This window comes from Akebia trifoliata, chromosome 12 (assembly GCF_017979445.1).
Source record: "Akebia trifoliata isolate Shusen 1 chromosome 12, ASM1797944v1, whole genome shotgun sequence".
NCBI classification, from domain to species: domain Eukaryota; kingdom Viridiplantae; phylum Streptophyta; class Magnoliopsida; order Ranunculales; family Lardizabalaceae; genus Akebia; species Akebia trifoliata.
The window spans coordinates 35106967-35124485 of record NC_141386.1 but is presented as its reverse complement, the minus strand read 5'-3'; the positions used below and the strand labels follow the sequence as shown (position 1 = coordinate 35124485).

Below are 17519 nucleotides of genomic sequence, written 5' to 3'. Positions count from 1 at the left end.
GTATTCCTTTGCAACCATTACTTGATATAGTCGAGTAAAGATTGATCTCTGAGGATGAAGCTCAAATAAGGGCGAACCTTGTAAATCTGTGTGTTAGGATTCATGTTTTCTTCTTTCTTTTTTGCATTGAGTGCTTGTTTTCTTGTTGATTTTCGCAACAGAATTGCACTACCACAAGGTTTTGAAGCCCATTAACTTGTATCTCACACCACATAAATAGAGGTTGTCGGAGACTTAGATGGTCTTTAAAGAGAGTTTTCGATTAAAAAAGGCTCAGGGCTGATTACCCCCCACTTCAAGAACAAGGTCGAACATAAAGTTGCATATCTTTAGTTCAAATACCTGACATACTTCACATGATAACTAGACAAACTATGGTAGTTTATTAGCTCCAAGCGATATTGGCACACAGGTACTTGAGAGAAACAACTCCAGCACCAAGAGAGAGCGAGCAAGAAGTCAATCACATGTACTTGAGAGAGGATAACACAATAAACTTAACTATAAAGATAAGCATACATTTCCAACAAGGAAATGAAGCCAACCATGCCAATGCTGCAATATAAGTAAATGGTGGAAACATAAACATCTATGTAACTTAGAACGATCCTAGAAATTACCATATTCATCCAAACGCATCACAAACAAAAGCGAGAAAAAAAAAAAAAACGGTTCTAGCCAATAATGGAGTAAGGGTTGCACAACGTTTGTCAGAATTTACTAATGGCAACAGAATACCTTGGCTTTCTACACCTTCTTCTTATCTTTCAATGGCCCTCTTGGAATCTTGCTTAGAACCTTGGCATCAAACACAGCATATTGTTTCTTGATCTCATGCATCGCCTTCTCTGCAAAGGAGTCAACTTGGTCCTCGTATTTCTCATAGAGCACAGGAACCGTGTGTAGCAAAACGAACACTGTATTCAAAATTCAGAATTATGTTATACAATGTTGGAAATATGCATAAGTTTAAGAGAAAAAAAAAGGTATATTTCTTTACCTATGTAAAACAAAGTCATGAAATTGCAACAACTCCCGATGATAGACAGAACCCATAAGCCAGCAATCACCTAATTTATCCAAAGCAACGACAGATATGAATTAACATTCGAAAATGTAAATCATTCAATAATTCATGAATCATAACTACAGTAATAAGATAGGTCTCGTGTTCTAAAGCTGTTAATCCGATTTAATAAGATCTACAACTTCGTTTGTAATTGATCACGAATTCAGAGTAAAATAGGGGATTGTGTAATAAGTTAGGAATCAAACAGGATTAGATCAGATATAATTGACATACTGAAAGAAATTTCTTCAGATCGCGTCCAGATGCGATATCACGCAAGATTGATAAGCCCCAGTTGATTTCGCACCTCAGAGCAGATACGATCTCCTGAACTGGCTTCTCAGGAAGATGAACATCAGGAATGCGTGGTGGAGACCTAAAGATGGATCACAGATTCATAAGATCCCAATACATAACAACCGAATAAATCTAGATCATACAATGGATCAATCAAACGTTAAGGAATCGAGAAGATCAAATAGGATTACTTGTTGATGAAAGCGCTTGCGTTGGACCAAAGAAACAAGATCGCCAAAGAGAGAATCAAACAATGGCAGACTAGAGTGAGTAAATGGTATTCGAGCAACTCAAAGAGAACCCAGATTGCTGTTGCTCCACCAAGAACGCTTGCAGAGATCTTCTTGTTCCTCCACAAAAACACGTCAGCAGCTGCATCAGAGGATCCAAGCCATGTAAATAAGCGTGAAAGAGAGATAAAAATATGTAATTAGGGTTTGAGATGAACAGGAGACCCCTTTTTCAAAAGATTTCTTAACTTCTAAGCAAATCAATCCATCGAATCACAAACCAGATCTATAAATTAAAAACCATAAATAAATAAATAAAAACACAGAATCAAAGAAGAAAAATATATTGTGGTAACTCTAAACCCTAAATTTTAACTACAAATGGAAAAAAAAAAACCAAAAAAACGGAGAAATCGAGAAAAAGATCGAAGATGTTCCGTACGTTTTCCTCCACCAAAGACCTTGTGAATAGGCTTCTGCCTTCCACAGATGCGATAAATCGCCGATTTAACGGTTGAAGGAGACGACGGCTTCTCGTGATCAGAATCAGAAGAGGAGGAAGAACTATCACCGTGAATCTTGTCCTTTATCTTGTCCATCAACGACTCGGATTTGGAAGGCGAATCCTCTGCGTGTTCAGCCATGGTTTGCTAACGGAAGCTGAATCGAAACCCTAACGTCCGTCGAAGTGTGACTGAAAGAGACACCAATACCTCGGTAGTGATCTCTCTCTGCTTTTAAATGTGCCCTTATGATAATGGCGCGTTTGCTGTTTTGCCACTTGGCCTTCTCGTTGTAAACTAAAGGCTCGGATGCGTTGTTGTAATCTCAGCCGTTCGATTGTTATATGTCCGAACCTACGATTCGGTTGTACGAGCCTATTGGTTCGGAGAGCTCGCAAAACAAAGTAAGGCAGCTGTTGCCCGGAAAGAGATAAAATTCTCCATTGATCACTACGAGGCTAAACGGACGTTAGACTTGGGATGGGATAAATTGACCTTTTGTAAATTTTAAGCAGATTCCTTCCGTTACCCTTACCGTTAACGTTAATCTAACGGAAGAAACTGACAGGTGGCGATAAGAGAGTAGTGTAGAGACACTGACTTTGCCGTTTCAATACGTGTGATGGGTGTGCTCGAGTGTACATACTCCGTAAGTTTAATAACAGGGCCGGTGAAACCCTTGTCTAGTCTTTCCTAATTTGACATCCTTACGGACAAAGGAAAGTAAAAGTCTGGGCTTTGATCTGGTGTGTCAAACATTTGGATGACACGATTGAAGAGAATACAAATTACATACATCATTCCTCGACATCTGTATGTAAACTATTATTCATAGTCTTGCCTATGCGGGCATAATTTGACATCTACATAAGACCATTAGATCATCTAGATGTGGGGACCGTATTTGTTACACCACACGATAGGGACACATGTAATGAAAATAGAAACTAAAATTCAACATTAGAAAGACTTTTTTAAAACTTGTCCATCGAGAAGTACATCATTAAATATAAAACCAGAACTATAAGAAGCGAGCATAGAAGAATAATAGGTTACATCTTAACTTAAGAGTACAAAGCACAATCTCGATTGAAAACGTCTTAGATAGTGGGATAGAAAATTCAAGAGGTGATGAACATAAGAAACGACCTGCAGAAAGATTGAATGGCCATTTTACATAAATCGAGCTCTTGGCATAGTCCACAAATACACCAACAAACTAGACACGAAACACACAAAGTAGAACCTAAGATCGAACATGTCAAAAGGACAAGCTCAAGAAAAATTTGAATCTAGTTGATAAGATGTTAAGAGTTAGAGATATTTTCCTCCACATTTAATGACCTGCAACACTTACACATCGAGTTCAGTCTTACTGACAGATAATGGACTCTTTGCCCAACACACTCAAGTAAACCTCAAATGGTATAACTCATAGGAGAACACCTATATCAGTGGCATAACGACACCTGTCCGAAGAACTCAACTATATAAACTAAGTTGAGGACATTAGAAAGGAAGATTTTTTATAGGAAGGTTGGGAGTATTGGGTGGGAAAAATGATCATGAGTTAGTAATACAAGACTCTGCAACTATATTGTTCGTCATCTTCATTGCATTCTTAAGTTTGTTCGTTCTTTCGTAAATCTATACTAACAAGGTTGTCAGAGAAACATTGACAGACCCCATACCTGGAGACCTTACCTCTTACCCTTATGTCCTTTGTCATTCAAGAGCCTCAAAAAAGTATAGAAGACACAAACCATTGCCATCAAGAAGAAGTTGATAGAGTGGAGTAAAATTCGACAAAAGGATGATCTAGCTAATCTATCATCAACAAAAGAGAAAAATTGATATGAGAAGAGACGAGGAAGTCATAAGTTAGTAAGGGAAGAGAAGGGATCAACGAACCGAAGAACAAGACATAAAAATGTAGTTCAAAGCCAAGTTTTTTGACGTAGGATGGCATATAACATGATGCCGACCGAAGAAGAGAAGCTGAGTTGCCACAAAAAAAAGAAACCCCAATCACTCTTACTTCAAGCTAGAAGTGAATCAAGATTCAACCAAAGAAGAAGATGAAGATCAAGCACGAAACTCGAAGTCATCGGCCAAGGAGGTCAGTCATGGCGCAAATGTACGCATAAGAAGAGGCATCTCGGATCATCGACTGAATTGAGCAACAATCTTCTACCCGATGTGTGAAAGGCCAAAAGACTTTCGAGAAGGTTTGAAGGCAATAAGTAAAAGGCATTGGGAAGAAGAATTCAAAACGAAAATCTTACCAAAACGGCCTAGAATCAAGCTTGACCACCTCTTCCACCTCTCCATCCACAATCCTCCGAGAAGACATCAGAGAAATAAAAAGAGGTTAAAGTTTGACCATCTAAAGGAAAAGATTGAAAAATCAAGATTGAACTCATCATCTGATAATTACAAACATCTCGAGGAGCAAAATCTTTAAAACCTCTCCATACTAGAGATGTGCATGTCAAATTGGATGAAAAAAATTATGAATATCCCGAGAAGAATACTTGGAATCTTCATAATAAATGAATGCCTAGTTAATCAGCAATTTGGATGCATATATGAAAGTATATTAGTTGCTGGACGTTTTTGTGTCCAACAATACGGGACACCATAATTATTATACCGGAAACCTAAACGTGATGACTGGCATTACCAGTAAAAATAACGATTCGTATTATTATTGAGGCATCTTTAAAAAGAGTAAGTTAAGCATTTAAGTTAGACATTGTAAATCACGTTCACGAAGTGATGTTTGGTGGGCCCAAATTCACAATTACCTAACACATGTTACTCAGCTGTGCATATATGGTGACCACTAATTAATATGTGGTGGGCCACAGAAGAGTGGCCCAGATTAATACATGATGTATGGTGGGGTCCATTTGATAAGAAATCTTCGCGTGGCCTTGCTTACACGTTAGAATTTGAAGGCACCTGGTACGTCATACGTGCTTGCTAGAATGCTTAGCTACTTGAGAGGTCGATATCAATCGTGAATCCACGTTATGTGCTTCACGGAATCATCTTTGTGACCAAATCTCTACCAAAACAAATAACTAGGACTTCCAATGGATCAGATTGGACTCGAAATCCGATCCAGTTTAATTTTGCATCTGAATCGATGATTTGGGTTTTGATAAGGATCAGATGATCTATTGGATCGGTTCTTTGATCTACAGTGCTCTGACATAAAATACAAAAAACTTATGTGGAACTATATTATATTTATTTAAATAAATAAACAAATCGACTAGATCTGATTCAATTGTCAACTGATCAAATTTGGATCCTAACAGAGGTCCAATAATAATCGAATCCAAAAAGGGTTCCAATCCAATTCTTATCGGATTGGTTCTAGGTTCGTTGCTATCCTTATCAGATTGGTCCAGGCAGCCCAATTCGATCCAGATCCAATTAGTTCACAGTCCTACTAATGGCACAGGTTCCTTTTTCTACCTCAAGTAATCAACTAACAATGTCAAGACAAAAGAACGGGCCTTAAGAAAATCTCTTTTGACGGAATCTATGTGGGGCCAAGATCTGTAGATACAATGAAAGAGAATTCATGTATTAACTCACAATCTTGACCATGTATATGTGAAATCCAAGGGTCAGGATAAAAAAATGTATCTCGAGAATATAAAACAAATCTCAAAGATAAATCCTAACAGTTAGATTTAATATTTACGCGATTGAAATTTTGTGTGAACACATGAGGTAGCTTTCATGCGTCTAGGCATCCCAACCCATCTGGTTGAAAATGTCCATAAAATGACCTTTATTAGTCATCCAAACAATGCATCATCCATGTGAAGCACTGAAGATGTGTGACTCATGCCCTTTATGTTTTGGTATGATGAGGAAGGTGACTCCCACTAAGGTGATAAGAAATGACCTACATGCATTTTTCTACAACCCCTAACAAAAAACTCGTGAATTTTCACCTCAAAAACCACTCTTCATGTTCTTCAACCTTATCAAACAACTATAGGATGCCCCCACTATAAGAAAATCCTTGCTTTGTCCCTGATCATCATCATCAAAGTCTTGTCTTAAAATTTGTCGTCCACGGGAAGAACCCTAATTTTTTCCAAAGCCTTGTCTATTGTTAAAAGTCAAACTTCTTATCAAATGATCAAGGACTAATTTAATTGAATCAGACTCAAACTCCTAAAGATATGTTTGTCGTCAATCAAATTAAGAATCATTTGGTAACAAAGAGAAAATGCAATAACCAAGACAATTCGACATATTTCTTTTATAGTAAGAATATGATCATACATTGGGCTTCAAGCCATATGAGGTATTCTGCAAAAACCATACTTCCCATCATTTTGAAGAATGGATGTAGATCCAAAGCAATTTAAGACCCAAAGCAATGGAGCACATATGTGTAGAAAATAAGCTATTTTAAGACCCTGAGCATTAAACATGGGGACTAGCTCTAGCCATGTTGGATTAATACTTGTTTCATGCAAGAATTTCTAGGTTCAATTAGAGATCAATCATCAAGATTCTAAAGTGAGAACTGAAGGATGTGAAACAGGGGCGGAGCTAGTAAGGAACTGATGGAGGCAATTGCCCCCACAGAACTTTGAGAAACCCCTATATTTTCAACTAATCACATGCCCCATTTGTCCCCACTCCCTCACCTCTCTCCCCATTTGCCCCCACACTCTCACCCCCCCCCCCCCCCCCCCTCCTTTCAATTTTTTGTTGATGGCATTGCCTCTTGACCGGGCCTTCACATATTCTTCAACTTCTAATAAAAATCTCTAAATTTCTCTCTAAACCATTCATCTTTAAGTTCTTCAACTATATAACTAACCATAGTTTGCCCCCACTACAAGAAAATCCTGGCTCTGCCCCTGATGTGAAATAGGGTGGCTAAATTGACCACTATCAAGCTGAGCAAAACAAAGAAAAGAAGAATAAAATTTACACACACAAAAAAAAAAAAAAAATAAGGCACAAATTTGCATATCAATCCTTGTTCTGAATAAGCCCAAATCCATGGCTTATATGAGTCCTTAATTATAATTCCGAATCAACAAGGGTACTTTGGATTGGAGACCATCTGAACCAACTGTGTTCCTCCGTATAATTCCATCCAAAGCTATGTCTTATGCTAATTCAATAGTATTCATATCTTGTCTTACTACCTCAATCCATATCCTTTTTCTCCACTATTTTTCCACATACCTCTCTTAGAACCCTAAAACCCTCATTCCTCTGTTTCAATTTCACTATCCTATAACCCTAAAATGAGTTACATTATATACCCAAAATACCAAATTGTCCCTGATTTCTCTGTTATCCGTAATTTGGGAATAAGTGTGTAATACACTCCTAGTGCATAGCACATCACTAGTAATCAATCACCAACTAGACTCAAGATATCCATTGCGACACTCTCCCACAACTTTATGCCTCTATGGAATCTCTTATCCCGTCTATCGTTGCTCCATTGTGGTGACATATTTCAATTTGAGGTGAATTACCATTTTGGGAGCAAAAAATGAGTTATTTACTATTTTAGCTAATTGTTCATTTTAATTACCAGAACGTGAATGATCACATTTTCGTTAAGAAAAATAAAAATAAAAATCAGAATGGTAACAAATTCGACGATTTTAAAGTGACTATTTCCAATTAGTCACGTTAAACTTGCGAACTTGTCATTTTAAAAACCTCCAAATTCGTGATCGTTCATGTTTTGGTAACTAAAATGAACAATGAGCCGGAATTGTAAATTCTTCAAAAGTTGATCATTTTTTCGTAAATATCCCTTCAATTTGCTCCTAATAGCTACAAATAACAATTATGATCATCCATCATTCATCATCACAATGAGAAGCTTTAAAGGTATCCTAGTAATTAAAAACTAAGTTTCAAAACCATTAAACAAGAACATGACCTTATTGATCTATTTGTAAACCTCAACAAAATCAAAGGAAAGAATACCTAGATATTGTAAGGAGGGATCAAATTAATCAGGTTTATTATGTGATCTACCAGATTATAAGTTTAATATATCTCAGAAACATTAAAAAACAAGCCACTAAATTTTTTGGAAATTTAAGTGACATAGTTAATCAAGTTTCTCTAAAAAAATTTCTTATTCTTTTATATTTTTTTACAAATTGAGATGGTTTGCCTACAAATAAAGTGCATATAGACATAAAAGATGAAGTTTGAACTGTTACCTCGTTTCACTCTGTGAAGAAACTATACAAAGAGCTGAGAAAGTGAAGCTTGTAGTTGCAGAACCTGCTTCAAAGCTTATTTGCTTCTTGAAGAAGACAAACCGTAAGGAACTCAGGAGACAAATATTTGCATGAAAAAATAATTGTATTGACCAAAATACCCTTACACCTTAATGTGTAATTGACCAATTGCCCGTTGTCTATTAGAGAATTTACGGTAAGACATCAAGATGGATCTAGCACGGCTTGGGTGTTAAGGTCATAAAGTGAGGGTATTTTCGTCAGAAAATTTAAAAAAGTTTGGTTTCTTCCTATCGTTTGGATTTTTGTCATTTATGCGGGGTATATCCACTGATCAAAAACAGAACATTTTAGAGAATATGCTTGGAAAACCCAAGCCGGATTCTTCATCAAATGGACGGCAGGGATGGAAGGATATAATTAGTTATTCCAAGATACACAGATTCTTAGAAAACCTTGCCACTTTCAGAAAACACGTCTTTTTAGTTTTGGTTACAAAATGACAGAATCTGAAGCGCTTTTGCTATCAAACAGGACTTTCACCCCGAAAAAACATTTTTACTCGCAAACCTGTCAGAAGCGCCTTAAAGAGATTCAACGAACAGTACCTTTGTAATTTGTATTGCTTATGGTGGCAATTGATAAGCTCCATGTGATGGATCTACCATAGGTCTTCTTGACCCAAAAATAAAATAAAAAGCATCTTAATTTGCTATAGCAAACAATACCAACTCGTATCAAGTGATCTTCATTTTGTCCCTTTGATATGTGCAACTTTTTTTTTCATAGACGATCGATTTTTTTAACATATGGACTGCTATTGAGATAATTAAGATAAGAGTCGTGATAATCAGACTCCCCCTCGTGGCATACTCAAAATACTCTATGGATATGGCATGTGCTAGAACCATATAATTTTTTTGCATCGGGATACATATCATATGAGCCACATCTTCCTTTTCACTCTATCTATAGCCACATCTTCTCTAGTATACATAACTAATTTATTGCTTAGACTACATATAACTCAAACCATTAAAACTACAAGCTAGGCTAGCTCAATAGGCTTTTAGGCACAGTTGGTGTGGGTCATCTTTTTTTTTTTTTTTTTTTATACTTATCGTGGGTATCCCCACCCTTCGGGTGAGACTAATCCCATGGTCACACGCACCGCCCCCTCGAAAAGTCCTACCAATTAGTTGAGTCAATAGTCAACCGTACCCCAGAGGGTGGCCCCAAGGAATTCATAACAACCATGTAAACCATCTTGGCTGTGTTTATAGGTCTGATGAGCTAAGCATGGCTCCACCCCTGATATCGAACAACCTTGCATAGGTAGCAACCACCCATCAGAGTATTTCACTTTGTTGTTACATGGATAACATGAAATATTTGATCGAGAAGAATTTTTTTTATAAAGAATCGTGCTAGAGTGACCTCAAGATTGGATCTCAGGGAAAAGCATCTATGCTTCCCATACACATTCAAGTGGGGGTGTGCGATGTGAGGTCCAATCTTGAGGTCATTCAGCATTATTCTTCTATAAAACAACAATAAGAGCAACCACATTTTGTAGAATTGATTGTTGGACTATCAAGAAATAAAATGTTCATATAATGGACTTAGCAAAGATGGGGATAGTTGCCTTTTTCTCTGTTGCAGCCATCAACGATATGATTACGAAGAAATAGGAATCAAAACATCGATAATATAAGATCATCAGAATGGCCTTGGTGGTTTCTCTAAGATTGCAGAGAAGAACACCTCTTGATCATCTTTATCCAACTTTGGAACAATAACCCATTTATGCTTCTTGTATCTCAGCATCTTAAACACATCGAAATAATCATTCAAATCCTCCTTCAAACAGAAGAAGCTGTCTATCCAAAGTAGACCCCCAGGTCTCAAAACACGGTCCCAATCATACAAAACAAAGTCTAGGAGCATGAAATCAATCCAACCATCTAGAAATCTCGTTGTATGGATGAGGTCAAGAGTGTTGTCGAAGAATGGAAGCCTTTGGTTTATTGTCAAGTAAAGAGGGACAAGCCCTCGAAGGGCGATCATCTCATTGAAGGGAGCCCCAAGATTGATAGTGGCAGACACTATGGTGACATTAAATTCTCTCATCCTTGCAGCAAATGTCCCAATCCCAACACTGAAATCCAATCCAATCCTGACCTCCCATGGTTTAACATTTAGAACTTCAGGTATAAGGAAATCTGTAGTGAGATTTGAATTCGGGTCCAGATTAATGACTTTAATCCATCTGGGCATCTCATGATCAACAAGATCGAAGCAATCCGCACACTTGAAGAACCCTTTTTGGGTTGTGTTGCTAGCCAGGCAAGTGAAGTTCTTGCATCTATACTGACTCCATCGAACATTTCGATTATCGGGGAGTTTCCACATAGACTCGTTAATCGGGAATGGTTTGCTATAGAGCTGAGGAGCTCTAGAGAAGCACCGTCTCCTCGGTAACGGATCACACCCATGAACCATCAACTTCTGTGCAAGTCTCCAATCATCCTTGCAGATATCCCCCACGTCGTAATCCATGTATTCTTCCAACTCATTCTTCATAGAGAAACAAGTGTGTCCGATGCTAGTGAACGTTCCATTTGCTCCCATAAAGTTCTTTTTCCCAAGTCTATTTGGCTTGATCTTCACATATTTTCTAATTTCTTCGATCAAGAAGTAATTAGCGGGTTCATCAGTTTGTAGGTTAGGCCTCAATGGAGTCCCTTTGGTTTGTGTTAGAGATGCTTGCACCGACTCGGTAAGACCCAAAATATCAGAAAGGAAAGCATTGTGACTTAATGCAGAGGACTCCATCGACGATTCCTTCATCTCTTTATGGATCTTTTGAATGATGGTCTCTATGGTTTTCTGAATCTCGCTTTCAGCTCCTCCTTCGCCCTTGGGGTTTATATGAGTACAGAAGGTCTCAGGGCTGATAAGAGAACTAAGAGAGTAGAATTTGGACAAGGTAGCAATACTAAGGAGAAGAGCAAGACTACCCAATATAAAGATAAAGCTGTGTATCCCTCTCCGTATACCAAACTTGGGAAAAAAATTCCGATTTAGCATATTGGTCTTTGTTACTCAAACTGTGAAATCTAGTTATAAAGATGACTTCCAAAGCATTCTCATGTAAGAGCAAAATCAGATACAAAAATATCTCTTTGTTTGAAATTCTGAAAAACATAGAAACTACATAATGAATAAAGAGACTGAGAAGATAATAAAGACGGAGATGGTTGTGTAGAGAGAGAACCTGAATTTTTGAAAGCTTGGGGAGAGACAGAGATGAAAAAGTGAACTCAGAAGAGATATTGAAGAGTTTGTTCTAATTTGACCAATTAAGAAAAAAGAAAGCCTCAAGAAATGGAGGACTTCGAGATCAGAGTGAATGGGTTTGATCTTTTTTTCCAAGATTGCTTAGAGTTTATGTTTCCTGATTGGATTTCCCATGCATGGGTAATCTTGCAATTACTTTGTTGTCAGTTAGTGACCCTGCTTTCTATCACACGTGGCAACTAATTGTTAATCCAGATCGTCCACATTGTGGATTACCTCTTGATTGGGTCGTCAGTCATCACCAATCAAACTTAGTGGCCCACCAACCAATGCATTGACTTGATTCTGCCAATTACCTTGTTTAAGTACTTCCATTAATTAATGGATTAGTAAGCTATAAAATATAGATTCGATAGCAGAGTTATTTTAAGTACCCTTACACAATTGAATATGGACGAAATGTTAAAGAATTCTTACCCCACCCCAACGTTAAGTCAAGACCCGAAGGAAAAAATATATATATCCCAAGGAAAACCTGTCCCCCATCCCTAGGAAATTTATGTATTTCTCCCATCTCCATCCAACTTTGCAGAAAATTATTTCACCATGACATCCTATACAACCTTCCTTGGCTTTAATATAAGCATGGTTTTAAATCTCATCTGAGACGACTTGTCTGATACGTCTTGGTAACATCCACCAAACGAGACGGATAAACAAGTCAAGGACGAGATTTGAAACTCAAACCTATCAAGATCTAGTCATTGTTGAACGAGATGATTCAAACGATTCAAACGTATCAACCTCTGCCCAACCCTGAATCCATGCTATATGATTCAAAAGAATCAATGCAAATATAGTCACAAATCCAGTAGTACATATCAAGATTTAAAATCTAGTCTTGGGGCAATGTCAATCTCAAGAGAAACTGAGTATGTCTCCATTGAGACAAATCGAAACAATCCTGAAACACTGTACCTCACAGGGTTAATGTTTCATTCCAATCTCAGCCGAGGTCGATATAATGTAGATAAATTTTATAAGGTAGGCATAGAAACTGAAAAACGGCATTTAAAACAAATCTTGCATCTCTGACAATTAAAACGATGTTTTTTTTTAATAGGCAAAAATCATTTCATTAAGCAGTCAAGAAGACTGGAAAAAAAAAAAAACAGTACAATGACACCAAAAGGTCAAAAAGAGAAAAAAATAATAAGAAAATTCAAAGGGAATCCAAACAACAAATATGCTCCCACCTAACCAGGAAATCTTCAGAAAATCTCTTTAAACTCCTTAAAAACCATACACCAAAAGAATAAAAGTCCGTTCCTTCCAAAACTCATAAACAAATGGCGAAAGGGCTAATGCTCCAAAGAAGTCTCTTGGAATTCCTAAAAGCGTGGCCCCAATCAGCCCAAGCTTTGAAAACGATTAAAAAACACGTCCTTTTAATTTGTGATAAAAAAATATATAATTTTATTCTCTCTTATTTTTTTCAAAAAAAATTTTCCAAGGAAAAAAAAAATTAAATAATTTCTTATTTTCTTCACAGTGATTTGATGATAATAACTTGATTTTATGAATTTTCATTGGACATATATATTTTTCATAACATTTAATATTATTTTTTATCTTTCATTTTTTCCATTTTCAACGTTTTTTCCGATGTTCTCCCTTTGCTGTTTTAAACCCGTAATCGGACTTTGCGACTATGATTGTAGGTGTGAAGCACTTCAAAAAACCGAGTGGGTGGGGGGTGCTATGAACACAATTGAATCAACAGAAGAGATGGTTTTAGAATAGAATTGAATCAAGAGTCAAGATTTGTACTCTTAACTAGAAATTTTTGGAATAAGGCTTTGATGATCATGATATGTAAATGCAACTCATAAAAGTATCATTCTTTGTTCATGTTTCTTAATTTCTTGGATTTCTCACGACATGTTTAGCAAAATCAATTGGCGCTATTTCAAATTTTCTGTCAACTTAACCGAAATGAAAGTTAAAAGTCCAAAACTAATAATTAAAACTGAGAAACCCTTTTAGATAACACAAGTTCTCCCTACTGAGAATTTATACCAAAAAAAAAAAAAGCATCTTTACAAAAACAAGTGATGAACAACAACATCAACAAATCATTCTAAGGTTAGCAAAGGTCACCTCCTTCGATTATCGGGATAATGTGAGAGCGGTACAAGCTCTGAAAGCGGTGTCGACAATGGAGTTGGCAAAGGTGAATTCCTGCAAACAGGGCAAGAAGCATGAAGCCTCAACCAAGCATCAACACAAAAGAGGTGAAAGAAATGCCTACAATCAGGCATCATCCTCATCATCTCTTCATCCTTGAAATCACATAGACAAATTGAACAAACCGAATCACCACTACCACACAAATCCCTCGATTTACAAAATGTAAACTTAGGGTACGAATTGATGACCATCTGATCAAGACCTGAAACCACGTTAACATCATCTCTACTGTTCCCTTCATCATCGTCTTCTGCGACAAAGATTATGCGAGGAATTACGATTCCTTCAGAGTTCGAGAGGTTAGGGTTAGAGTTTGGAGAGCGGGAGCGGGAGCGGGAGCGAGAGGCGCGACAGCAGATGTAGGAAGCGAGGATGATAGTGGAGAGAAGGACGAGGAGACCTAAAGCGATGGCTATGGCGTAGCCAAGGCCAATGTTGCTTAGGTTCTGGAGGAAGTAACCGGAAGTTTCGCCACCATTAGCGGTGGCGCCACCGGTTGGGCCGGTGGTGAAGTTGGCAGCATAGTTGCTGCTGGACATTTTTGGGGGAGGGAAAGGGTGGGGCTTTTCTTCATTTTTTTGTTTTTGTTTTGTTGTTGGTGTGGAAATTGAAATTGGGAGTTGTGGGTTTGTTTCTCCCAGCTGTTAGCATTTAATATAAAGCATCGAAGGAGAGAGACCGATGAGTTATTAATGAAAGGGTAGTCTTAAAGGCACCCAAATTACTACTAAGGGCGCCCCGTACCAAAGCCGAATTGTTTCGTCTTCTCATATGAGTTAAAGATTTTCAAATGATCTTTGACTAAACCATATTAAAAAAAAAAAAAAAAAAAAAATATATATATATATATATATATATATATATATATATATATATATATATTTAAAGTCATTTTTAATTGTGTTAGAAGATTCGGAATGAGTTGATTTTGGTGAGAATGATCTCTTCATCACATACATCATTCTCACTAAAAATCAGTTCATTCCAATTTTTTTAACCCATATAAGACTAAAAACAGAATGATTATGATGTGGGGCTCCCCTAATAATAACTGGGGTGACTTTAATCCCACCTTTAATGAAACGGACTCACCTACAATTATGAAAGTAATAATTCTCGAATGACTCAAGATTGGCCTCAATTAACATTTCGCTAACGTGGAGGTGAGCATAGAACCATAAATTTATTTCAATCTTATCTTGATGAAAAGCATTTATGATTTTGTAGATTTTCATGCCATCAATGTATCGATTGAGGCCATTCATCAATAGGATTTCTCATCTTTATGGAGTGGTGTTAGCAAAAGTTGGTGGGGCAATAGAATTTCTCATTTTTTAATAATATTAAAAAAGAAAAAAGTAGAGCGACACTAAACTCTAACCGATTCAAGTCTATGGTCCCACCTGCCACTAGGGCAATTCTAAGACGATGAAAAATCTTGGGTTAGCAGGATCTCAATGTTTGACACAAGTAGAGATGTCAAGTATATTTTTGTTCCTTCATCTTCCTCTTAAATGACAATGGTGATCAAACTCCTGATAATTTGTTTTTTCCCGGTAGTTTAGCAGAGTTTTCACTTGAATACGTTATAATTATCTTTTGACGGTTTTACCTATTTATAGTTTCGAATTCTTTGATTGTATGTATTGACTTTAAGAATAAGCAGATGAGGAATGAGGATATTTTGATAAAAAATAAAATTTAAGTAGAGTTTGATGTGAAGGCATGCATCGTTCGCAATGTAGGGTTAATTAATTTTTCATTTAGTTTTCCAAATTGCTTGTCATTAAATAATGTGTAACCTTGGAAATTTTAAATTTTGAAATTGCTAATCTCTACCCATGAGTTGAGGCTCTCCATCAACATTAATGCTGGGATGTTAGGGATTCCCAGGAAAAATATATCCCTAGGAACTGATCTCTATGAAATTAACTTTTTTTACTCAAATCCCAGTGATCAAGCTCTTCATCAAACAAACGGGTGAGATGCTAGGGATTCCCTAGCAAAATATATCTCTAGAAATATTTGTCCCCCCCCCCCCCCCCCCCCCCAAAAAAAATATATCTCTAGAAATATTTGTCCCCCCCCCCAAAACAAAATATATATAGAGGGAAATGTTCAGCAACAAACATTTTGGCAAAACATTTTTCAAAACATGGGTTAGAGATTTTGGAATTGGCTGATTTTTGGTGAGGATGATCTCTACGGTGAGGAGATCATCCTCACCAAAAATCAGCCCATTCCAATTGGTGGGTTGGGATTCTTCATTGGTCTTCAAATTTCATCGCCGCACGAACGAGACCCCGGATGAAATATAGCGTCCGGCCGTGATTCAGTTGTCAAGATCGAGACACACGTCGTAGTTTCTCCAACCTGACGGGGAATTATACTCAAGGCAGGCTCAGTAGGCCATTCTCAAAGCAGACCTACGTGTGTAGCATGGTCGTCAGCTCATCCCTAACTATGAAAGTCGCCAAATCCAATCCTAATCGTGAGTGTCTTTTTCTCATGTGAAAAGCCTACACATCAAACTCAGCTTCACCTTTTTTCAAGTCGGCCTATAAAATGTCAAGTTATATGAGCTCAAATCATAATGAGCATGGGAGATTTGATTTTTTGAATGGTTCATCTGCGTACTTTGCACTCGAGATTTCATTTTCTTCTATCATCATCATCGAGCACACTATCGTCTAGTTTACATCCGTCTACTTGTATGAATGAATTCGTCTTTTTTAAGTTCATGAAAATATATTTCACCTTTGATGATATATCCGACCATTGTCTCATATCCAATGTGATTTTCTCCTACTCTTACATTACCTTTACCGCTTTTTAAGCTCAACAATTCACAAATGCTTACTTGGTGAACCATGAAGGGCAAAAAATACCATGATATGTATTTTTGGCCTTTCAATCTGAGTATTTTCCATTAAAGACTTCAAAATAACTTTATATAATTTCAAGCATCGTTCTATATTTGGGGGGAAAATGTTCAGATCTGATGATAGAAATCAACCAAACCGACTCTTTGTGTGATGATTTACAAGGTCATGAATTCGATACCTAGTATGAGCATTAATTCCTAAAGGACGGCCCTCGAGGGCGTACCCTCACTTTCCTAGTGCGTGTGACATGCGGGCATTGCACGTATCCCGATACTAGTCCTTGGACAAGACCATGGTCTATGGACTGATAAAGCCCATATACGGGTCCGATCTGCTGTCCACAGGGACACCCGGTTATCCAAAAAAAAAGAAAAAGAAAAAGAAAAGAAGGAAGTACAAAAAATAATGGGAGTTGGGCCAGTAAATAGCCCTTGCAAATTAGGCCTAAAAGTCCTAGTCCTAACTCACCCAGACCACATGTAAGTTCGGGCCTCCATAAACTTTGATAACTACGAGACAGCGTCCTTTTAGTTTGTGAAGTGACAAGGTCAGCTATATTAAATCGATTACCCACTTTAGATTTTATGGGAATCTTAAGAAAACATTTCTATCTTTTTGGGCAGAAAGCTGGGGTGTGTAGGCTGTCAATTAGGCCCAATCCCCCAATTGAAATGGTTAAGGCTTTCACACTAACCTGCAAAGGAGGTTTGAAACTCATAATTATGAAA

At 37.3% G+C, this 17519-nt stretch overlaps 3 protein-coding genes across 3 annotated transcripts; all 3 read right to left on the bottom strand.

The window, feature by feature from the left end:
* Positions 1-484: 484 nt before the first annotated feature.
* On the bottom strand, positions 485-2395 carry LOC147389877 (reticulon-like protein B2). Its single transcript, XM_086417992.1, has 5 exons — positions 2039-2395; positions 1558-1738; positions 1304-1445; positions 1001-1070; positions 485-917 (listed from the first exon to the last, which is right to left on the bottom strand). Exons 1-5 carry the CDS (start codon positions 2238-2240, stop codon positions 748-750), a joined length of 765 nt encoding a protein of 254 aa, XP_086274118.1. The 5' UTR covers positions 2241-2395; the 3' UTR covers positions 485-747.
* LOC147389875 (RING-H2 finger protein ATL67-like) lies at positions 1598-14564 on the bottom strand. The gene is made up of 3 exons (XM_086417993.1): positions 13817-14564; positions 8336-8421; positions 1598-1738 (listed from the first exon to the last, which is right to left on the bottom strand). Exons 1-2 carry the CDS (start codon positions 14443-14445, stop codon positions 8412-8414), a joined length of 639 nt encoding a protein of 212 aa, XP_086274119.1. The 5' UTR covers positions 14446-14564; the 3' UTR covers positions 1598-1738; positions 8336-8411.
* On the bottom strand, positions 8479-12436 carry LOC147389876 (S-adenosyl-L-methionine-dependent methyltransferases superfamily protein). Its single transcript, XM_086417991.1, has one exon. It carries the CDS (start codon positions 11444-11446, stop codon positions 10076-10078), a length of 1371 nt encoding a protein of 456 aa, XP_086274117.1. The 5' UTR covers positions 11447-12436; the 3' UTR covers positions 8479-10075.
* Positions 14565-17519: the final 2955 nt, after the last annotated feature.